The sequence below is a fragment of the Cornus florida genome, unplaced genomic scaffold, assembly GCF_030987335.1.
Source record: "Cornus florida cultivar Cherokee Brave unplaced genomic scaffold, ASM3098733v1 CherokeeBrave_3.0.0_Hap2_Chr10, whole genome shotgun sequence".
Lineage (NCBI taxonomy): Eukaryota > Viridiplantae > Streptophyta > Magnoliopsida > Cornales > Cornaceae > Cornus > Cornus florida.
In genome coordinates this window covers 66,973,370-66,990,013 of record NW_026775580.1, presented here as the reverse complement: position 1 = coordinate 66,990,013, position 16,644 = coordinate 66,973,370, and the positions used below count along the sequence as shown (strand labels likewise).

At 37.5% G+C, this 16,644-nt stretch overlaps 3 protein-coding genes across 3 annotated transcripts; 2 read left to right on the top strand and 1 right to left on the bottom strand.

Moving 5' to 3' along the window:
* Positions 1-656: 656 nt before the first annotated feature.
* LOC132277751 (serine carboxypeptidase 1-like) lies at positions 657-3,168 on the top strand. Its single transcript, XM_059779600.1, has 8 exons — positions 657-1,035; positions 1,440-1,547; positions 1,635-1,909; positions 2,006-2,257; positions 2,341-2,447; positions 2,592-2,678; positions 2,832-2,937; positions 3,025-3,168. The coding sequence occupies exons 1-8, from the start codon at positions 657-659 to the stop codon at positions 3,166-3,168; spliced, it is 1,458 nt and encodes a 485-aa protein (XP_059635583.1).
* Positions 3,169-6,229: 3,061 nt separating this feature from the next.
* On the top strand, positions 6,230-9,448 carry LOC132276290 (serine carboxypeptidase 1-like). The gene is made up of 8 exons (XM_059777654.1): positions 6,230-6,858; positions 7,294-7,401; positions 7,489-7,763; positions 7,860-8,108; positions 8,197-8,303; positions 8,443-8,529; positions 8,705-8,810; positions 8,896-9,448. Exons 1-8 carry the CDS (start codon positions 6,480-6,482, stop codon positions 9,037-9,039), a joined length of 1,455 nt encoding a protein of 484 aa, XP_059633637.1. The 5' UTR covers positions 6,230-6,479; the 3' UTR covers positions 9,040-9,448.
* A 243-nt stretch (positions 9,449-9,691) lies between these two features.
* Positions 9,692-16,521, bottom strand: LOC132276289 (polyadenylate-binding protein RBP47-like). The gene is made up of 6 exons (XM_059777653.1): positions 15,967-16,521; positions 13,566-14,046; positions 11,175-11,242; positions 10,948-11,078; positions 10,743-10,839; positions 9,692-10,102 (listed from the first exon to the last, which is right to left on the bottom strand). Exons 1-6 carry the CDS (start codon positions 16,309-16,311, stop codon positions 9,932-9,934), a joined length of 1,293 nt encoding a protein of 430 aa, XP_059633636.1. The 5' UTR covers positions 16,312-16,521; the 3' UTR covers positions 9,692-9,931.
* Positions 16,522-16,644: the final 123 nt, after the last annotated feature.

The window sequence follows — 16,644 nt, the reverse complement described above, 5'->3', positions numbered from 1 at the left end:
ACTAGATTTGATTTCTTAAAAGCAAGACTTAAATGATTTATCAGAATTTGAATGAACCATAAGTAATTAATTTCGTTTACAAATCATAGATAGGTAGTCATAAATAGGAATTTTAAAACAAAATTAGAGTGCCATCTTTAATTTTCCTATACAGAATCAGAATTTATCATCAATATCATCTTTCTTGCCTTTTTCCCTATAAATAGGAACATAAAATCGCAATTTATTTATTTTTAGGTGCCATTAATAGCGTTTTGACCAAAAAAACAAAAAATGGCCCTCCTAGGCTCCCTCTTCCTCCAGAGTCCACCCTCAACTAGATACATGGTAGACCTATTTCTACGTTGTGCCTAGAAATTCCCAGACTCAAATTCCAACCAATGAAAGCAGTAACCACACTCTAATAATAGCAACTCAATTGCCCTATACTATTTAAATGCCATCTTCCCCACTGATGTTGTAATAACCTTCCAAATTTGGGAATCAACATGGACAATGTATTAACACAACAGCCAGCCATTTGAGATTCTAGGAAACCAATCACTCTACAAGCTGTTTCTCATCTATTCCACCATAGAAAAATTTATTGCCTTAACATCCTCATCATAGACATAGACAACTTACAGGACTCCTAAATTTAAAATCAAATTCCCACCATGAGGATGAAAGTGGCACAGCTCACTTGGCTGCTCCTAATGCTCCTTCCTTGTCACCCATGTGTTGCAAACCAGGTTGACAACCTTAACAGGTTGATCAAGTCCCGGAGATCAAAAAATCCTCCGGCTGCACAAGCTTGGGCTGAAATATCCGTCACGGATGATAAAAAACATTCTCCGGTGTACATTGGACCTCAAGATGGAAAGAGTAAAGCCGACAAGATTAATGCTCTCCCGGGGCAGCCTGCAGGAGTGGACTTTGATCAGTATGCAGGCTATGTAACTGTGGATCCAAAAGCTGGAAGAAGTCTATTCTATTACTTTGTGGAGTCACCTCAGAAATCTTCCACCAAACCTCTAGTCCTATGGCTCAATGGAGGTGATACAGTGCCATTATCTTTTTCTATAACAAAGCACCATAAAAATAAAAGAATACAGCATATATAATATGTGTGTGTGGGCGTATTTTCATTGAACAAATAGTTGGAACCATTTTTTGTTGGGAGCCCCATTAATTGATGGAAGGTGGACCAGCAAATAGTTGGAACCATTAGATACCAATCATTGTGTCCACATACTATACAAGACACAAATAACAATGGAGAAGTTTTCAATCAAAATATTGCTAATGATGCTCGCCGTATATTCATTCTTTAGGTGACTTGTAGTATATGCTTTATTTATTTAGAATTAAGTACTAATTGAGTGTTACTATTGTACAATACTGCATATTTACTTCCTTAATTTGTTAATTTTATCATTTTTATGATATGTTTGCAACAGGACCAGGATGTTCATCACTTGGCTATGGGGCAATGGAAGAATTGGGACCCTTCAGAGTCAAAAGTGATGGAAAAACACTCTTCAGAAATGAGTATGCATGGAACAAAGGTAAATTATCCACCTCATATTCTCTATGTTAAAAAATTTAACTAATGAAGATACAACTTTGGACTAAAGCCTCCAGAAAACTTACAGTGGCAAATGTGCTATTCCTGGAATCCCCTGCTGGAGTCGGGTTTTCGTATTCGAATACACCCTCCGACTATGAAAAAGCTGGTGATAAGAGCACCGCCGACGACTCTTACACATTTCTCTTAAACTGGCTTGAGAGGTTCCCCCAATACAAAAACAGAGATTTCTACATATCCGGAGAGAGCTATGCCGGTCACTATGTGCCTCAGCTTGCTTACACCATCCTGTCAAGAAACAAGAACACAGACAAAACAAAAATTAATCTAAAGGGCATTGCAGTAAGTTCATTGTCAATTATGCTATGCCATGTTTATGTACAAGTAACCATCCCAGTCTCTGAAGTAGAAGACTGAGAGTTTCAATTGATGGTGCAGATTGGGAATCCTTGGATGGATGAGGATACCAACAACAAGGGGCAGTATGACTATTACTGGACACATGCTTTGATCTCTGATGAAACCATTGCAGGAATAAGCAAGAACTGTGACTTTCTCAGTGGGAACATTTCAAATACTTGTGGCCAATTTCTAAATGAGGCAGATATTATGTATCAGATCATTGATATTTACAACATTTACGCCCCACAATGCTTTTCAAATGCAACAAACACTGCTTCCACTGGCTCTGTAAGTCCTTGCTTTAGTGACATTTACCTTTAAGTGCAAAATAACCATACAACTAAAATTTGATTTTGATGCTGCATAATTAGATCAAGAACTTTGATCCCTGCGACTACGTCTATGTCAACGCCTACCTGAATTTACCTGAGGTGCAGAAAGCTTTTCATGCCAGGAATATGTCGTGGTCAGCTTGCAGGTATGTATTCTTTTGCTCATGGAGAATTTATGAACAAGGTAATGAGGTTTTATAACAGTAACACATCAACATGGCAATTGCAACTTCTCAACAAATCAATCAAATTCGGGTGCTTTTCAATCTGATAAAAGATGTTTTGTGCAGCAACGTTGGATGGGTAGATGCCCCTACAAGCGTTCTACCAACAATCAAGCAGCTCATAAAAAGTGGCATTAGAATATGGATATATAGGTAAGCAACAATTTTTTCAACACACACTAAGCACAAGTATATATACAGAATGCAAGTGATACAGCTTAGAAGATGACAAGCCAATTGAAATACAATTTACCAACTGCACCAAACAGAAAACTAAAACATTATTTTTCACTGGAATTATTGCAGTGGTGACATTGATGGCCGGTGTCCAGTAACCGCCAATAGGTATTCCGTAAACAGTTTGAAGCTTCCTGTGAAGACGCCTTGGCGTCCATGGTATTATAACAATGAGGTAATATGATTATGGTTATATGCAATGCACCCATTGCAGCTGCAAGCTACAGGTTATTAATATGTATGCATATTGTGACAATGGCAGGTCGGCGGGTTCGTGGTTGAATATCAGGGACTGGCCCTGGCCACAGTAAGAGGTGCAGGGCATGAAGTTCCAAGCTACCAACCGGAGAGAGCACTGGCATTGATCTCATCTTTCCTTCAGGGAAAGCTTCCTAAATCAACTTGAATAAATTTTCTTAACCTGATTCAGCAGGTTAATATTAGATTATACTGTATATTGTAAACTACGGTTAGGGTTAGCGGTCTTCACTTGATCTCGTTACTATGTATAGCATTATCTGGTTTACTTGCTCTCCACGCATAACCTCTCCTATATAAACCCCTATGTATTCTTGTATTTATTATCACATATCAATACAATACATTGTATTTCTCACTCTCTACTTATGAATATACTTCTAACACTTCTCTTCATGTAATGCTAGAAAAGATAAAATTAATGTAAATGTAAATAAGCCATTTAAATTTTAACCTGAACCTGTTGTTCTGGATTGTGTTTTAAATGTTATAATGGCCATAAAGGAGAAGGACAAACTCTCCTAAACAAAAGTTATATACATGAATTAATGCACAACAAAACTTGATCAATGAGGGAAAACCACCAGCGAGCTTCCTTCGCTAAAGACTAGGCAATTAAGTTGATTCCAAGTTCTCTATTTACAGAACAGGCAAAACCAAATCAAGAAAAGCATATAACCATGTTGATAAGAGGAATTCTCTTATACTTCCTTTTTTTACCTAACAAATAATATAGAGTACTCACCACCACGCCTACTGCCATCGCCTTCCACTAACACCATTGCCGCTTTTTGCCATCACCATCGTCGCCACCTTCCACCATTGTTGCCTTCCAACACCATTACCACTTTCCACCGTGACCGCCATCCACCATCGGCTCCATTTCTTTTAAAAAAATTATAGAAGAATGTTATTTTGTTAATTTAATTTATTTATTACTACGAAGGGTATTTTAGAGAATTCAATTTGAAATTCATTCCCTTCTAAATTTTAAATTGGTCCAACCAAATACTAGAATGGTTATTATCATTCCATTCCTACACGTTTCATATTTGCAACCAAACAACAGAATGAGAATGACCATTCCATTCCATTCTCAACTGTATTCCATTCCATTCCTGCGCACCAATTGCAGCATAAGTTCTTCGATAAATTGAGAAATTATTAGATGGTCCTGAATTATTGACACTTGGTTGTCCAAGTCCAATGAGGGATGGACCCCAAAAAGTATGTTAGGGGGCAGCCTTTAACAAAAAAATGTTGTGGGGGCAACATAAATTGTTTTGGGGGGCAATAGTGGAGTTTTTCTGTAATTTCAGTGGGGGCAAATTTAAATTTTAAAGATATATAATTCAAAAAAATAATATTAATAGGTTTATATAATACCAACAAGACCGTGCCTGGTTTCAATCTAGACTGCACAATTAAGAGAAGTGAACCTTTAAGAGTAATAGTATAGGAAAATAACATTTATGTGGAGTCAGTAGATACCCAATTAGACAACCCACCCCACAACCAAGGGGGTCGGGCCTCCTCGACTCGGCAAGAATTGTAGTGCTCAAAATATATTTAAAGAAAATAAAAAAACAACGAACACTAATTTGATTGGAGTGGATCACCAAGTCTTATATAGTCCACACCCATCTAAAATTTCACCAATAGATGAGACTTGACTCAACAATCTTTTTCTTCCTTCTTTAATAGGCCAAAGGCCGAACTATCGAAACAAACACAAGGCATGTGGAGCCCACCATCTTCGGCCAGAACCGTCGAAGTAGAAACAAGGCCTGTGATGCTGGCCGAAGCAGACACAAGGCCTGTGGTGTGATTGGGTACACTCTAATTTTATCAAGGGTAAGAGTTTTTGGAATCTCAAAGCTAACCAACTCAGTTCTTGGAACTGGAGGATGCTACTTAAGCTCAGAGGTTGAGCCAAGCCATTTATCAAACACCAGGTGGGTGATGGATGTAACACTTTCCTGTGATTTGATTACTGGTTGCCTTCTGGGCCTATTGAGCAAAGATTGACCAGATAGAATCACATTATCTGGTTTCCTAAACATATTCCTAGACATGCTTTTATTACTTGGCTTGCTCTGCATACCATTCTCTACACTAAGGACATATACTTCTTTTCTCCTATTGACAACTCAAATCTTTGCTCTCAGTGCATGAGTGAAGTTCAGACACTTGAGCTTTTGTTCTTCAAGTGCAGTTCTTTTCTCTAGTGTGTGGGATTTTATTCGGCACAGGTGTGGTATTTATTGTGGAATGCTGATTGTAAGTCGATCACATCTATCACAGTCAAATTATGTTTTTCAGCTTGCATATGCTTCATATGAAAGGAGAGAAACAAACGCACCTATTCAGGAAATCAAGCAATTCCTCAGGCTGTGTGGAAGATTATTGAGAAATGTGTTCGAAATCGCCTGCTTTCCATTCAGCTGCTATTGCTCCAGTCTCCAGAGGCTCTAGAGCAATAGCAGCTGAATGGCGGATACCCAAACATGATTGCTCCCGTCTCGGATACAAGTATCTAATCCTTCTTTTGGTGGTCTGTCCTGCTCTTCGGTTGCTTGTAGCTGTAGTAGCTGTGGGGTGGGTGCGGAGGCTCTGTTTCCTTCGGGCGTTTTTTCTGTTACTTTGTGGCTATGGTGGTACAGTTTCCTTTTGATTTAATATATATATTGACTTACCGAAGAAGAAAAATAAATAAATAAAAGCATCTGTATATATACGTGTATATATTATTTGTTACACTGCTTATATTCTACCGAACACAAGGCCTGTGACAAATGATATATGCACAATAACCAATAGTACATACACATGTATATCAGTATATCTATAAATAGATTAGTTATATGTTGCAGGCTTGCAGCAAGATTATAGTAAGACTAATCATCACTTCTTCTTTTTTATTAGATTTGATTTTTTAAAAGCAAGACTTAAGTGGTTTATTGGAATTTGAATGGACCACAAGTACCTGCCTTTGTAAATTACTTTAACCATAATTAGCAAATTTTTTAAATAAAATTGGAGGGCAATCTTTAATTTTCCTGTACAAAATCACAATCCATCATCATCAATATCATCTTCCTTGCAAATCTTTATTTATTTATTTATTTATTTTTGATGGACTGCAAAATCACAATTAATAAGGATGTTTGACCAAAAACAAAGGTCCCCGTAGGTCCCCCTCTCAACCACTAGTGCACCCTCGACTAGATATACATGGTATACCTTTTTCTACGTTGTTGCCTAGAAATTTAGTAGACTGAAATTTCAACCAATGAAAGTAGTAATCACACACTAATAATAGCTCTACTCAATTGCCCTACTATTTAAATGGCATTTTACCCACCAATGTTGTAATATCCTTCCAAATTTGGGATCAACACAGACATAGACACCTGCAGGACATTGACATAGACATAGACAACTAATCAAATTCCCAGGATGAGGATGAAGGTGGCACAGCTCACTTGCCTGCTCATAATCCTCCTTCCTTGCCACCCATGTGTTGCAAACCAGGTTGATAACCTTAACAAGTTTATCAAGTCCCGGAGTTCAAAAAATCCTCCGGCTGCACAAGCTTGGGCTGAACTATCTGTAGCGGATGAAAAAAAACATTCTCCGGTGTACATTGGACCTCAAGATGGAAAGAGTAAAGCCGACAAGATTAATGCTCTGCCGGGGCAGCCTGCAGGAGCGGACTTTGATCAGTATGCAGGCTATGTAACTGTGGATCCGAAAGCCGGAAGAAATCTGTTCTATTACTTTGTGGAGTCACCTCAAAAATCTTCCACCAAACCTCTACTCCTATGGCTCAATGGAGGTAATACACCGCGCGCCATAATCTTTTAATTTCTATGACAAAGCACCATAAAAATCAAAGATTACAACATCATATGTATGTGTGTGTGCATGCGCGCATTTTCATTGAACAAATAGTTGGAACCATTAGATACCAATCATTGTCTCCACATACTATACAAAGACACAAATAACATTGGAGAACAAGTTTTCAAACAAAATTCCAACATTTACTGTTTTTTTTTTCATTTTTTTTTTTTTTTTGATTGCTACATTATGAGAATATTGCTAGTCATGCTCAGTGTATATTCATTCTCTAGGTGTCTTGTATTATATGCTTTATTTATTAATTTATTTAGAATTGAGTACTAATTGAATGTTACTACTATTGTACAACACGGCATGTTTACTTGCATTAATTTGTTAATTTTATCATTTTCTGATATGTTTGCAACAGGACCAGGATGTTCATCACTTGGCTATGGAGCAATGGAAGAATTGGGACCCTTCAGAGTCAAAAGTGATGGAAAAACGCTATTCAGAAATGACTATGCATGGAACAAAGGTAAATACCCACCTCATATTCTCTATGTTAAAATTTTTAACTAATGAAAGATAAAACTTTGGACTAAAGCCTCCAGAAAACTTACAGTGGCAAATGTGCTATTCCTGGAATCCCCTGCCGGAGTAGGGTTTTCGTATTCGGATACACCCTCCGACTATAAAAAAGCTGGTGATAAGAGCACCGCGGACGACTCTTATACATTTCTATTAAACTGGCTTGAGAGGTTCCCCCAATACAAAAACAGAGATTTCTACATATCCGGAGAGAGCTATGCCGGTCACTATGTGCCTCAGCTTGCTTACACCATCCTGTCAAGAAACAAGAACACAGACAAAACAAAAATTAATCTAAAGGGCGTTGCAGTAAGTTTACTATCAATTATGCTATGCCATATTTACGTACAAGTAGCCATCCCAGCCTGTGAAGTAGAAGACTGAGAGTTTCAATTGATGGTGCAGATTGGGAATCCTTGGATGGATGATAATACCAACAACAAGGGGCAGTATGACTATTACTGGACACACGCTTTGATCTCTGATGAAACCAATGCAGGAATAAACAAGAACTGTGACTTTAGTGCGAACACTTCAGAAACTTGTGACAAATATACACAGGAGGCATTTTCTGTGTTCCGAATCATGGATATTTACAACATTTACGGCCCAACTTGCCATTCAAATGCAACAAACAATGCTTCCACTGGCTCTGTAAGTCCTTGCTTTTAGTGAGATTTACTTTTCAAGTGCCAAATATGACCATACAACTAAAATTTTGATTTTGATGTTGCAAAATTAGATCAAGGACTTTGATCCCTGCTCCGACATCTATGTCAAGGCCTACCTGAATTTACCTGAGGTGCAGAAAGCTTTTCATGTCAGGAATACGTCGTGGTCAGCTTGCAAGTATGTATTCTTTTGCTCATGCAGAATTTATGGAACAATGTAATGAGGTTTTATAACACATCAACATGTGAAGTGCAACTTCTCAACAAATCAATCAAATTCGGGTGCTTTTCAATCTGATAAAAGATGTTTTGTGCAGCGACTATGAATGGGCAGACGCCCCTAAAAACGTTCTGCCAACAATCAAGCAGCTCATAGCTGGTGGCATTAGAGTATGGATATATAGGTAAGCACCAATTTTTCCAGCAAACACTAGGCACAAGAATACAGAATGCAAGTCTACCAGAAACTATAAGAAGATGACATGATGGAATATGCCTGAACTTTGAAGCCAATTGAAATACAATTTACAAACTTCACCAAACAGAAACTGAAACATTATTTCCACTGAATTTTGGCAGTGGTGACAATGACGGACGGTGTCCAGTGACCGCCAATAGGTATTCGGTAAACGCCTTGAAGCTTCCTGTGAAGACGGCTTGGCGTCCATGGTATTATAACAAAGAGGTAATATATATATTATGGTTATATGCACCCATTGCAGCTGCAAGCTACGGGTTATTAAGATGTATGCATATTGTGGCAATGGTAGGTTGGCGGGTTCGTGGTTGAATATCAGGGACTGGCGCTAGCCACAGTAAGAGGCGCAGGGCATGAAGTTCCGAGCTACCAACCGGAGCGAGCACTGGCATTGATCTCATCTTTCCTTCAGGGAAAGCTTCCTAAACCAACTTGATTAGATTTTCTTAACCTGATTCAGCAGGTTAATACTTCTCTCCATGTAATGCCAGAAAAGATAAAATTATGTAAATGAAAATAAGGCAACCTGAGCCTGTAGTAAACTCTGTAAATGAAAATAAGGCACAACCTGAGCCTGTTGTAAATTATGTAAATGAAAATAAGGCAAAAACAAATCAAGAAGAGCACATAACCATGTTGATAAGAGGAATTCTCTTATACTTTTTCTTTTCTTTTATTTTTCTTTTTTCCCCTAACAAATAACACGCTCACTGCGACGAGGTTCTAGCGACGAAGTCTAGACCCCCAACATTCCACCATATAAAACAACACAAAAGAATGCTCTAGATCAGAGCAACTCAAAAAAGTAAAATCACTGAATTCAACAACCCCCATTGAACACTTTATCATCATCTCCAAAACTCGAGTAAAAATAATGCAGAAAGAAACTGATTTTAATAATACCTAGAGAAGAAAGTGAAACCAATTTTCTGAAATGTGCCATAACAAGCTCACCTACATGGCTTTCTTAGAGAACAAAATAGTTTGTCAGCAGATATCACATTCACCATACGTAATCAAGGTAACAAGTGCATAGCACAACTTGCATCAAGCATGATGACCATCCTGTTGTTTGAAACCAGAGCACATTTCTGATTTAAGAAGCATACCACACCATTTATTTAAATTAAGAAGTTTCACGTTAAATCCCGCACTTGTACACAATGCTTAATAAAATCCTAAAACTGCCTCATAGAGTCAAAATTCGGTTCCACTCCACTTTGGAGGGGTTCTACAGAATCAAGCAAACTACAGGAAACAAAGAAGATAGGCCCATTCTAAGCGCGTTTCCAATCACTAGGACTAAATGTGTTTGCTTGGGCAGCCTTTCAGCTTACTTGCTGTTGGTGGGTGCCGTACACAGGATAAGCCCCATATGAAACAGCAGGTGCAGCGTACATGCCTGGGTAATGAGGTGGTGGCAAAGCATATCCATAACCATCATAAATCTGCCCTCCATAATATGCGCTGCTCCACTGGTTACCAAAATCAGATCTCAACTGCCAAATACAAGCAGTACCAAGTAAGAAAGACAACGAAATTGGAATATAACAGACTTTTAACTTTTAACTGGAGAAAAAACTACAATTGCATAATTGTTTAAGGAAAATTCGTAGCATAATATATAACTTGAGGGAAACCAATGATTCCAATTCCAATGTTTCTCTAAAACAAACAGTAGACGCATCTTTTATGAAACACCTCAATATTATGTCCAAGAAAATTTCATAATATACGCAAATGTCAAAAATTATTTTACACAACTAGTAAACTCTACAGAAACTGTTAGCCATAGGAAGACATTCATCTTTTGTATTTTTAAAAAGACACTACCATAACACAGGTAGTGCTGAAGGGAGCAGTGTTATCAGAGGCCCAAGGCACACTAAGGAACTAGAGGTCCTTTGGAGCCTAGGCACAAGGCGAGAAGCGCGCCTGAGTGAAGCGAAGCGCGCAATTGAAAAATTAAATTACTATTAAAGCATTCAATATTCAATATTAAAGGCGCAAGTGTTGTCAAAGGCGCACCTGGGCACACAACAGGCGCAATTGGTGTGCCTGTATGAGCCTGGCGTCCAGGCGCACCTTTGACAACACTGGAGGGAGAGAAGGTAGTTAAGAGGGAGAGAGAGTGCTTGCCTGCTTATTTGCTGGATTTCGTCCCCAAGAAAGCCGCACTATTTGCTTACCGATTACAGTACCATTCAATTTCTGCATTGCTTCCTCAGCATTATTTCTGTCAAGATAAATTATTAGGATGACATATTAACTAAGAAGTAGTTAAGTCTAGAATCTTGACATATCATCCAAGGATGGCCAAAGCACATCTCAGAAAGAGTCTCACCTGTTAGCAAATTGTACAAACCCGCATCCTTTCCCAAGTGGTATTTTTACAGAAACTATATCACCATATTGGGAGAAAGGCTGCCTGAGATCTTCGTCTGCGACACTGGGATCAAGCCCTCCAACAAAAATCTACAAACCAATCCATGATTAGCCAAGAAAAAAAAAAGAAGAAAGAAACAGGATTCACTAATAGCTAGAACCACGTAGAAGAGCTTGAGAACTAACTGTTGTGTTTGTAGAATCAACATCAGATTGGGAGCCTTGGGCTGAAGCACCTTTTGAAACATCTCTACCTATAAACAATTCAACATCAAAGCAATTTTAACCCACACACACACACACACACACACAGACACACACAGAAAAAAATAGTAAAGTGAACTTCAGATTATTAGCAATGGCCAAATGAAACTTCCTAAAAATTTTGATGGTAGAAAATATCGTGGACAACAACATAATGTATATAAACAAAAAAGTTGTTAAGTTTTTGGTGATTAAATTATTTAATTTACTATAGTAAATTTAAGACGAAGTGATTAAAATTATTAAATATTCTACGGTAAATTTAAGATGAAGTTCAATCAATAAAGAATCAGTAAAATAAATTATGTGGTAGTTCAATTCATAAGGTATACAGGCCAGGAAGAAAGAAAAATAAAATATAATGAAAAATATATATATACAGTAGAGAGAGAAATAGTAAGAACCCAGAATATAACTGACAAATAACTGTTATAGTGACAGGAGTCATGAGGAATTGCTTTGAATGAGCAATTGTATAGAAAAGAGTTCTTTTATGAAAAAATAGATAACAAATAAATTAATCATGAATAAATGTTTGTTATACTACACTAGTCAAGTATTTTTCCATATCAGCTGGAGCCAGCTTCAAAAAAATATAATGACTTGAACAAAATTTGGCAACTCCTCCCATTGTTTTTCGGATTGGAGGGAATTATCTCTCTCTCTCTCTCTCACACACACACACACATTGTTTTTCGGATTGGAGGGAATTTGGTTGAGACATCTTTAAATTGCATGCAAAATGAAGTGCAGAAGAAAATGAAAAAATATATATATGGGGGGTTGTGTTCATTTCACATAATTTACCCCATCCCCCGCACCCGCACTCCCCACCCTCGGTTCCACATATCACACCCTAGAGTTTGATTTTCAACACAAAAGACACTTGGGCACCTGCACAAGCACAATGCTATTATTCGTTATTGCAGTTTCCTAACAAGTGAGATATTTGTCAAGCCTTGAGGCCCTAGATGGAGAACTTATAGTTGATGAGAATAACATTGTTGAGAAGAATTCACCCTTGGAACGGACTGCTCAACTCACCCAAATACCATACTGCAGTCAGGTTCTTCAAAGTTCAAATCACAGAAATTATGATGGTATTTTAGAATGCCTATCATGATGTACTTGACACATCACAGGGTTTTAAGAATAACAGGATTGTCCAGAAGAACATTCAAAATTTCCAAATCCTGGGATTTGTGAAATTCATGACCTGGAGGAATTGAATGCAATAAAATTTAGAAACACTTGCCACAGCTGTATACCTTAAGGAATATGTTATATCAATTCATCGAGTGAGGAAAGAGTGTCTTGCTAACAACAGAACACTGCCACCATCTCTTCAATCTTGCGACATTTCTTCTTTAAACATCACCATATATCATAAGGCTACCAGTGCCTCCATCCTTCCACTTTCACCAAGATGCTTCCACCACCAAACATTGCCTTAACCAAAACCACTCTTTATACCTCAATAACAGCATCTTGATACATTATCAACACCACCCCCTCCTATCCTTCACAATGCCATTTTTGTAGCCATTACCACCACAACACAAAAATAACCACCCCTATTGCCTCAACCCACCACCACCACCACCACCATAATAGGTCCACAGCCATCACCTACACAACAGCACCTCACCGCCGCTATGACCATCTCCTCCTCTAAAATACCACTATTGCCACCATTTTCACCCATGTCTACCACAACCACTTTCACATCAAACACTGTGGATGAGATACCACTGAAACTATCTTAGGCACAGGTGAAAATGGCAGCAATAGTGGTATTTGACAATGCCTAATTAATGTCAACCACTACCGATTGCACCATCTCAGCCCCTCCTCTATCTTAGGCTCCCACAATGCCACTCAACCACTAGCTCTTCCAATTATATCTAATTTAACACTAAAATACTCATATAAACAGCATACTAGATGTTTTGGGATGAAATAGTTTTAAAGTCTTTGACAATGACTAATTATTGTTGTTATTATTATTTTGACAAGTAAGATACACACACCATATCCCAATTGAGACTTGAGTTCTATAACCACCCCCAACCCTCCCCTCCTTCTCTGGGTGCGATGGGAGAACTGCTAAAGCAAACAGCTAGCTATAGCAATGGGTTTTGCTTTTCATTGCTGAAATGGAGTTTCAGTAATAGAACTAGCACAGCACATTAATTCTAACATTTAAATAAAAAAATTGAAATTAATCCTATCACTTAAATAAAAAATTTAAGATATCAATATTCACAACTAAAAATCTAGATGAGTTTGCATGCATGTAAAATAATCAGTCACCATGAGAAGAATATTGTTGTTGATGTACAGACGATTTCCTCGGTGTCGCAGCACCAATACGCATGGGCCTGCTTGAACAATATACGCCATTCATTTCAGTCATGGCCTGTGACCATTCATTCTCATCTCCAAACCTCACAAATCCATAACCTTTTGAACGGCCAGTATTGGCATCAATGACAACTTTAGCAGCTTTAACAGATGGATATTTACTAGCAAAAGTTTCATGCAGTAAGCTATCAATAACATCTGAAGCTAAATCTCCTACGAATATAGAAAAATCAGAACCATTATTTGAACGCTTATCACCCATGCCAAAAGTAGCCCAGTTCAGACGGAAAGGTTGTTCTGCATTAGGCATCACACAGCCAGTATAGTTCTGTAGAACTTTCTCAGCTGCAGCATGTGAAAAGAACTCCACAAATCCATAGCCCTCTGACGAACCAGTTAGTTTATTGCGAATAAGCTTAATGGAAGTAAGCTGCATAAGAAGTGAAAGTATCTGTTAGCAAAAAAGGAATAAATTATAGAGCAATGATATAGAACCCAACAAAATATGCTGACTATACAAACTGACCAAATAATATTCTTTCACGTATTCACATGGGGTCCATATTATGTCATTTGTTCCAATTTTCGTTCATCCTATTCAGTCGGTTAAGTCTTTCAGTCTCTAAAAGTTGTGTAAAATATCATTTTTCCAATAATAATTGTGGAACCATATTGTGGGAACTATCTCATGGAATTTATATTGAAAACCAGGTTAAGCAGAGGTATCTTCAAAATAACATTTAGTTACAATGCAATGAATTATAATTTTCATATAACATAAAACGAGTAGACACCTTTTCACGTCCATAAAAACATTAAGGCGTGAAGTTTTTTATTATTATTTCCCATGATACCCCTTGGTTATGGAATAAATTTAATGGTGGGTTTGGAGTATGAAAAATAAGAATGCATTAACTAGGTCAAAAAATTAGGGAAATACTCATCTCCAATAAAGTATAAAATAAAATTTGGGTTCTTAATTGAGGTCAACAATTATCAGATCAGAGGGTATTTGGTGTAACTAAAATTGCAAATTTTATGTTAAAGATCCCAAGTTATAAAATTTTACCTTCACTGGAAAGTTTTCATGTATATTTAATTTTTTTTAAGAAGTATCATAGCAATGGGAAAATAGGAGAAAAAAGGTATCATATAAAGGCTTCTTTTAATATAGAAGACATAAGCCTCAAATATGTACAGTTTGTACATGGATATAGTCCCTGTATGGGGACGGAAAGAATGCAGATGAATCTGTAAATGCATCAATCGAATTTTAAAGAAACATAAAACAAAAGGAATGTCATTTTTGGAAGTAAAAAATGACAAACAATATAATGTGTTCATGCATGTACAGTATCATATACAAAATGTATATTTTACTGCATTGTGTATGTGTAATGATCAGAATATGATCCATGATGGTGATACATATCACCTAGCATATAAATTGTATCATTCATGTATCAAATCCTGTAGCATAATTCTTTTAAACACAATTAACTAAGTGCTTATTTAATGAAGTGTGTTTGACAGTAAAATCTGATTCCACTTGCCAGGAAAAGGTTTCACTTAAAATTCTAAATGAAATAGATGTCAATTATATTAATAAAAAAAAATTAAGCACTTATTTTCAGTTTTATCAAACATCACCTTACTTTCAACAGGCAGTTTCGAGATATGCTGCTAAAGAGGGCATCTATACCTGAATCATAGAAGCATCCAAGATAGTTGATTTTTTGGACTCTTAGAGAGTAAAGAGGCCCTATTTGGCCTTGTGTAGCTTTTGTGGGGTGCGTTCCCCTTTTGAAGGCTCCTTAATACAATCAATCTTATTAAAATAATAATAAGAATAATTAAAAAATAATAATCATGGGAGCATCCAAGAAGATTATCTAAACTAGAAATGGGCATTAACACATCAAAAAACCATTCCAAACACAGTATTGTTTAAATATAGGCAGAGCGTTAACAAATCCCTAACTGACCAGTATATCAACCACAACCATTTCAAATGTCAAAAATGTCCTTGTCTTATCAAATCAATAGTTTCAGTTATCAAACTGACTATATATACTCATCATAAATGTAGCAAAAGGAGAAGCTTTGGCAACAAAAGCTAGCAACTTTAACATTTCACATACAAAGTGCACATATTTTGCCAAAACAAAGTACTTTCCGTGTCACAAAACTTTTAATTAACATGGAACTCTGTTTAAACACTGTAAACAACACAGATTCATATCAAGTCCTACAATTTAACCAAACAACGTCCTACAGATACACAAATCTACACTACCTGAGATAGATATTATATATGCAAATACAGATGAAAAGGTGAGTGAGAATAGACCTCGCCGGTGGAAGCGAAGCAGCTGTGGAGGTAGTCCTCGTCCATCCAATTGTGGAGGTCGCCTACCCAGATCGTCTTATTCTCGCCGTTGGATTGCTGGTGTTGTTGTTGATGCTGCTGGGGTTGGTAGTGATGGTGGTGGGCGTGGTACGGCATGTAATGTGGCGGGTAATGCGGCGGAATCATCTGGGGGTGCATTACCATCGCCGCCGGATACTGCATCGCCACCCACTGTTGCTGTTGCTGTTGCTGCTGCTGTGGTGGCTGTGTTGGTGGCGGCGCCGCCGCAGCCGGCTGCTGTTGATTCTGTGGTTGTTGCGGATCAGAACCGTTACTGGATTGCATCTTTATTTCTCTCTTTTTCTTCTTCTAAAATTTACAGGGAGAAGATTGAGATGTTAGAGCAAAAAACAGATGATGCGTGTGTAAGCGTGTGTTTGTGTGTGTGTTGAATCTGAGTAAGAGAGCTGTGTGTTGGGCTGGGAAGGGAAGGGATACATGGAGGCCATTGAGAGTATTTATTTGAGGATGAGTGGGGATTCAAGGAAACCCTTCTCTGACGGCATTGTATTTTGGGCCATTTAATTATTTCCTGATTTTCGAAAAATAAAATAATAATAATAAAAAAAATAATAAGGCAATGACATGTCATTAATTAAATACAAACACGAATTGATG

What these genes read in the sequence shown, in the direction of transcription:
- LOC132277751 (XM_059779600.1), top strand. Translation starts at nt 657, where the DNA reads ATGAGGATGAAAGTGGCACAGCTCACTTGGCTGCTCCTAATGCTCCTT. An exon ending in AGTCCTATGGCTCAATGGAG is followed by an intron (nt 1,036 to 1,439) that starts GTGATACAGTGC and finishes TGTTTGCAACAG; the next exon opens with GACCAGGATGTTCATCACTT. An exon ending in TTAATCTAAAGGGCATTGCA is followed by an intron (nt 1,910 to 2,005) that starts GTAAGTTCATTG and finishes TTGATGGTGCAG; the next exon opens with ATTGGGAATCCTTGGATGGA.
- LOC132276290 (XM_059777654.1), top strand. Translation starts at nt 6,480, where the DNA reads ATGAGGATGAAGGTGGCACAGCTCACTTGCCTGCTCATAATCCTCCTT. An exon ending in TGACTATGCATGGAACAAAG is followed by an intron (nt 7,402 to 7,488) that starts GTAAATACCCAC and finishes GAAAACTTACAG; the next exon opens with TGGCAAATGTGCTATTCCTG. An exon ending in CATGGTATTATAACAAAGAG is followed by an intron (nt 8,811 to 8,895) that starts GTAATATATATA and finishes TGGCAATGGTAG; the next exon opens with GTTGGCGGGTTCGTGGTTGA.
- LOC132276289 (XM_059777653.1), bottom strand. Translation starts at nt 16,311, where the DNA reads ATGCAATCCAGTAACGGTTCTGATCCGCAACAACCACAGAATCAACAG. An exon ending in ACAACAATATTCTTCTCATG is followed by an intron (nt 11,243 to 13,565) that starts GTGACTGATTAT and finishes AATTGTTTATAG; the next exon opens with GTAGAGATGTTTCAAAAGGT. An exon ending in GAAATCCAGCAAATAAGCAG is followed by an intron (nt 10,103 to 10,742) that starts GCAAGCACTCTC and finishes TGTATTTGGCAG; the next exon opens with TTGAGATCTGATTTTGGTAA.